Raw genomic sequence first — 5,786 nt, forward strand, 5'->3', positions numbered from 1 at the left:
CCTTCCTGGAGTGGTTCCATTTTTTGGCTTGATCCTAAGATGTAAAGGACCTCTGTGTCAGGAGCAGAAATGAGCATCAAGTCTTGCCTGGTAGTCTGTGCTCTCATGCAGTGCTCTCACTTCCTTTTCCTGAGGTTGCTTGTTGCAGGTTGGGAAATCCTTCCCTCTCCACCAGAAGGTTTGCCTTCAGCTTGCCCAGTCCTCTGTGCTGGTGGGAAGGTGATCTGCTGACCTGAAAGCCCATCAGCAGCAGGAAGGGACCCAGGCAGAGGGTATCCCCACATCTTGAGCTCCCTGGATGTTATGAAGGCCATCATCAAAGAAAATGTGGGGCTGGATCTGGGCAAGGATGGGGCCCTTGGGAGCCCCATCCATGAAGAAAGCCTCATCAATGGCCAGACCCCACTCTCGGAGTGTCTTGATGGCTCGGATGCCCATGTCCCGGCCGCTGCGGGCAGTCACCAGGTAGGTACGGATGGGGGATTCTTCCTGGCTGAACTTCTTGCGTATCTTCCCAAGGTGCATGGCAAAAGCCTTCAAGGGTCCCTGGAAGCACAACAAGACACTTGGGATTCGCTGGGAAATAAGGAGACATCTTCTCTACCTGTACAAACCACTTGTTCCTCTTCCAGGGTTTCTCAGGGCCCTGTAGAGCACAGGGACACCTGTGTGGTGTGGGATTGGGCACTGATGGGACTGGTGATGTGCACTGGGGTGCTCTGGAGGAAGGTGAGCATTGTGGTGCTTGTCCTAATCCCAAAGTGACCAGGAAGGTACATCCCAGTGAGCAGTGCCTCTGGGTCTGAGTCCTCCAGGGACTTGCACAGCAAGAGGTCTCAGCCTACAAAGGGTGACGTTGGAGGTAACCACAACCCTGGATATCTGGGAGCTGATGCTCACTTATAGGAGACATCAGGCCAGGTTCCTCTCAAGAGGGACTCCAGATCATGCCCACACCAGGGACCAGTGGTGGATGCAAAGGGAACCTGTAAGAATTTGTGCTTTTTTTGACTACTCATGGCAAAGTCCTACCAGGAGAGATGCTCATGGTGGGTGCAGAGCCTGTGGATGTCCATTAAAGTGGGGTGGCTTGCTCACCTCTCCCATGGGCACAGCCTCCATCTCCCGCTCGTATTGCACTGCTCCCTCCAGCCCCTGCTCCCGGAAGACCTGGTCCGTCTCGTCGGAGAAGAGCACGGCGTCCCCGTCAAACACCACGCGGAGCGGGGTGCTGGGGGCCTGTACCTCCTGCTGGAAGATGAGTGCTGACGAGACCCCTGCGAGACACAGCAAGGTGGGACTCAGGAGGGACACCCCTTGCTGGGAGCAACTCCTCCATGTACATCTGCCATGGCTTTGTCCCACACTGCAAATGTTGGGGTCTCCAAGCCAGAGGGTTGTCTGTGGGGGTCATCCCAACTTTTCTAGGTCTGTTATCCCCCCATGGGGATGGACAAGAAAGCATTGCTGATCAGAGGTCTGGAGAAATACTGAGGACAGAGTCCAGCACAGAGCCACCAAGATGAGGAAGGGAGTGGAGCATCTCCCTGCTGAGGAAAGGCTGAGGGAGCTGGGGCTCTTTAGCTTGGAGAAGAGGAGACTGAGGGGTGACCTCATTAATGTTTATAAATATGTAAAGGGGGAATGTCAGGAGGATGGAGCCAGGCTCTTCTCAGTGATGCCCAATGGTAGGACAAGGGGCAATGGGGGTGAGCTGGAACACAGGAGGTTCTGCTTCAACTTGAGAAGAAACTTCTTTCCAGTGAGGGTGCCAGAGCCCTGGGACAGGCTGCCCAGGGAGGTTGTGGAGTCTCCTTCTCTGGAGACATTCAAAACCCGCCTGGATGCCTTCCTGTGTGATCTCATTTAGGTTCCTGCTCTGGCAGGGGGATTGGACTGGATGATCTTTTGAGGTCCCTTCCAATCCCCCACATTCTGTGATTCTGTTTGAGAGATGATGGGTGGTTTTGTAGGCATGAGCAGCTCTTCCTGGTGCTCGCTCACCCTGCCAAGCCTGGCTTTAATGCCCAGATTTACCACTCTGTGCTGTGAACAACAGGGATGGGCACCTCCACTTGATTGGGGTAATTGGCTTGATTACAGGCCCCTTCCTATAAGCTCCTGCACATCTGTCCTCATCCACGGACCCAGGCCCCTGGATGAGAGACACTCATCAGAGCAATGATGCTCTTCAAGAAGGCTCCAGGAATATGCTGTGTAGGAAAGGAAAGCCCAGGCTGCAGGTGGCTTGCTCCTGACCTTGATGAACCTTGGCCAGCTCAGGTACTCATACCCAAACAAATTAATAAGGAGGTGATTAACCCCATTAGATCTGTTGGGGAGACTGCACTCCCTCTGATCTAGGTCAAGCAAGTGCTTACATCTGTCCCTGAGGACATGCTCACTCTGCAGGTACCAAGAAAGCACGTTTCTATGTGAGGGCCCTCACAAAGCCCTGGGAATCGCTGATGATCCAGGGAGCAGCAATGGGCAGCATCTTTGGTTAGAAAAAACAGGGCCACCAGGATGATCCGAGGGCTGGAGCACCTCTCCTATGAAGACAGGCTGAAAGAGCTGGGGCTGTTCAGCCTGGAGAAGAGAAGGCTCCAGGGAGATCTTATAGCAGTCTTCCAATACCTGAAGGGGCTACAAGAAAGCTGGGGAAGGACTTTTCATGAGGGCAGTTAATGACAAAACAAGGGGAAATGGCTTTAAGCTGAAAGAGGGGAGGTTTAGATGAGATATTAGGAAGAAGTTCTTCACTGTGAGGGTGGTCAGACACTGGAACAGGTTGCGCAAGGAAGTTGTGGATGCCCCCTCCCTGGAAGTGTTGAAGGCCAGGTTGGATGAGGCTTTGAGCAACCTGGTCTAGTGGAAGGTGTCCCTGCTGATGGCAGAGGGGTTGGAACTGGATGATCTTTAAGGTCCCTTCCAGTCCAAACCATTCTATGATTCTATGAAAAAGCTTAAATGTCAGGCAGAGAATGACCAGCCCGTGGCAAAACTATGGCCAAAATGATGCATAAAGCACTTGGTGACTTGTGAAGGCATCTGAGAAAAGCTGGTGCGTTTGGAAGTGGGGGCAGAAGAGGAGATGGAATTGTTCAGGACTGTACTGGTAATTGAGGTGACATTTACCCGCTTGTCCCTGTGACAGGATGGGCTCTGGTGTGGCCTCTTGGAACTGAGCTGCTTGGGAAAAGTGTGGTGGGTTTGGGAATGTGGGATGGAGGGGAGAACACACCTCTTCGGAGGGCATTGCAGACATCTGTCCGGTCAGCTGAGAGGAAGAGCTTGACCCTGTGGGACTTCAGGTATTGCGTGGAGTCCTCGTCGCTGACGAAGCAGAACTTGGAGATCTCTAGACCTTTGGGTCAGGGGATATGAGCAAAGTCTGTTATGAGGCAACATCCTCCTCACAGCCCTCCCTTCCCTCCCTGGATCTCAGTGTGCTCGCTGCAGAGCTTGGGGCAATTCTTAGTGCTGTGTAAGGAACCCAACCATGTTCTTGCTGCATCTTCTTGCCCTGTTGCTCCTACAAAACTTCAGAGAGCAGTTAGATATCTAATTCCTTCATCCCTCCCTGAAATGACCCTTCCTGCCAGCACTCTGGAATTTAATGTTTTGAAGAATCCTGTTTCTTTAGTATCTTCCTGAGGATGCCAGGCTCTGCAAAATGCTGCTGGACCCTCTGGTGCAAAGGACATGGCTGAAGGAAGCCAGGTTCTGCCAAGGAACACTGGCTGTGCTCCAGCACTGGGTGCAAGCTGCATGGGGCTGGTAGGAACTGGGCTTGTTTCCAAAACAACCCCTTCCCCTTGTGTCCTCTGGCTCTGTGTTTGCTGCTGATGCTCTACTGTGGTGCCTTCTCAGCTTTGCAGGCTCCCCCCCCCGCCCAGGGATGGGGTCCCCCTCACCATAGTGCTTGGCGCTGTTGATGATGCGTGTGCCGCTCTCTGGGCTGTTGTTGGAGAGCACCAGGATGTCAAAGAGGTCCTTCTCTGGTGGGTTGCTCTCCAGGATCTTCTCATTCACATACCGTGCTGCCTGTGAGGAGAAGATGAGACTCTTGTGGAGACTTTCACAATTGAGATGTTCGTGATTTGTGCTGCATCTGTCAGCTATGGCAAAGCTAGTGCATGATGGAGAGCCAGGTGGAGCAACCATCCTGCAAAAGCCATCACCAGGAGGGCAGGGAGTAGGATACCCTACTGAGGGAGGTGGACATGTGGGACTGGTGAGGAGCACAGGTCCTGATGCCCTGCAACAAGGCTGAGGCCAGAACAGATGTATCTGCACCCTGTGATGGGAGCTGTGACCCAAAGCTGAGAAAACTGAGCTTTCACCCCATCCTGCATGTGTCTGCATGTGGTCCTGGCCAGGCATGGGGCTCACCTGGATGAAGGCAAAAGCTGTGCCTGGTGGCAGGGGCTTGTCCTGGTTGGCTTGCTGATGCCTTGTGTACTCCTCCTTGCCCTTCTCCAGGTAGAGCTTGTGTTCCTCTTCCAGGTTGAAGATGGCTCTGGTGGTGACCGCAATGACCAGTGCCTTGCTGGGGTCTTTCTGCAGGACAGGGAGGAAAGAGGGATTGGGGGACAGAAAAGAAGGAGCTTTGGGTTGAGCAGAGGCACACAACACTTCACTGACCAGGGTGGTAGGGTTGGGTGTTGGAAGCATCACCCATATGTCACAGTTCCTGATGCCAGAAGGCCTTTGGAGAAGAGGTACCAAGCCCAATCTTCATTTTCAGGCCACCAAGGATGGAACAGGCAGTTGTGAAACCCTAACCTGTCTGGTAAGTGCCATGTGCTCTGAGGACAGCACACACCAGAGGGAATTGCTTCACAACTTTGGTGTTTGTGGGCACAGCACATCCATCGTCACCTGGTTGAGCTGAGCTGGGCACTGCTGGGTTTCTCTGCACGTACTGGTGGCTTTACCCTTCATTTGTGTCTGTTCTGGAGAGTCTAATAAACTCTCTGTATGTACAGAAGCTGCTGCTTTCTCCCTGGTTGCTCCAAAATTTAAGTGAGCAAACGCACCCATTCTGTCCATGCAAATGAAGGTGCAGCCCTGCAACCTCTTTCCATCTGGAAATCCCATGGACCTCACTGGGACCAGGTGCCCAGTGGCCTTAGAATCATAGAATAGAATCATGGACTGGTTTGGGTTGGAAAGGACCTTAAAGCTCACCCAGTTCCAACCCCCCTGCCATCAGCAGGGACACCTTCCACTAGACCAGGTTGCTCAAAGCCTCATCCAACGTGGCCTTCAAGACTTCCAGGGAGGAGCAGCCACAACTTCCTTGGGTAACCTTGGGACAGGCCACTTCTGAAAACTAGGCATGAGCAATTTAGGCCACTGCAGCTCCAGGTTGTGGTGTGTCCTCTCCTGTGGTAGCATTTCAAAACTTGCTTTAGAAATACAGCGTGCATGTTTTGGAATGAACAGCATTTTACCTGCTTCACCTCGGTGTTTATGATGGTGCTTTCAGGCTCTGCCATCTTCAACTCTCACCCTCAAAGAGAAAATAAGACAATTAAACTGATAGATTATTATTATCTAGCCAATCTAGAGAGGGGGAAGAGTGGAAAAGAGACAGGGGACATCCTACCCATCAAGTGGAGCAGGTCAAATGAACCTGCTTCTGCTGACAACAGCTCTGCTCTGAGGAAAAATCATCTAATAGTTCTAATTAAATATGATTAAAAAGTGGCTTTTGGATGTTTCCCCCCCACCCTGAAGAGTATTTTTCTCTGAGGGCAACTGCTGCAAGTGTTTGAGGA

The 5,786-nt window shown here is 52.4% G+C and overlaps 1 protein-coding gene across 1 annotated transcript; it reads right to left on the reverse strand.

Annotated features, from left to right (window-relative positions):
• Positions 1 to 243: 243 nt before the first annotated feature.
• LOC104518061 (cytosolic 5'-nucleotidase 1A) lies at positions 244 to 5,512 on the reverse strand. The gene is made up of 6 exons (XM_010172877.1): positions 5,460 to 5,512; positions 4,396 to 4,563; positions 3,918 to 4,047; positions 3,245 to 3,367; positions 1,099 to 1,277; positions 244 to 546 (listed from the first exon to the last, which is right to left on the reverse strand). The coding sequence occupies exons 1-6, from the start codon at positions 5,502 to 5,504 to the stop codon at positions 244 to 246; spliced, it is 948 nt and encodes a 315-aa protein (XP_010171179.1). The 5' UTR covers positions 5,505 to 5,512.
• Between the last annotated feature and the right edge of the window lie 274 nt (positions 5,513 to 5,786).

The sequence above is a fragment of the Antrostomus carolinensis genome, unplaced genomic scaffold, assembly GCF_000700745.2.
Source record: "Antrostomus carolinensis isolate BGI_N321 unplaced genomic scaffold, ASM70074v2 scaffold38207, whole genome shotgun sequence".
Lineage (NCBI taxonomy): Eukaryota > Metazoa > Chordata > Aves > Caprimulgiformes > Caprimulgidae > Antrostomus > Antrostomus carolinensis.

Coding starts and splice junctions, on each gene's coding strand:
- LOC104518061 (XM_010172877.1), bottom strand. CDS start 5,504: ATGGCAGAGCCTGAAAGCACCATCATAAACACCGAGGTGAAGCAG. Junction 3,368..3,917: donor CAACAGCGCCAAGCACTATG/GTGAGGGGGACC, acceptor CCTGACCCAAAG/GTCTAGAGATCTCCAAGTTC. Junction 1,278..3,244: donor CTGCAATGCCCTCCGAAGAG/GTGTGTTCTCCC, acceptor TGTGTCTCGCAG/GGGTCTCGTCAGCACTCATC.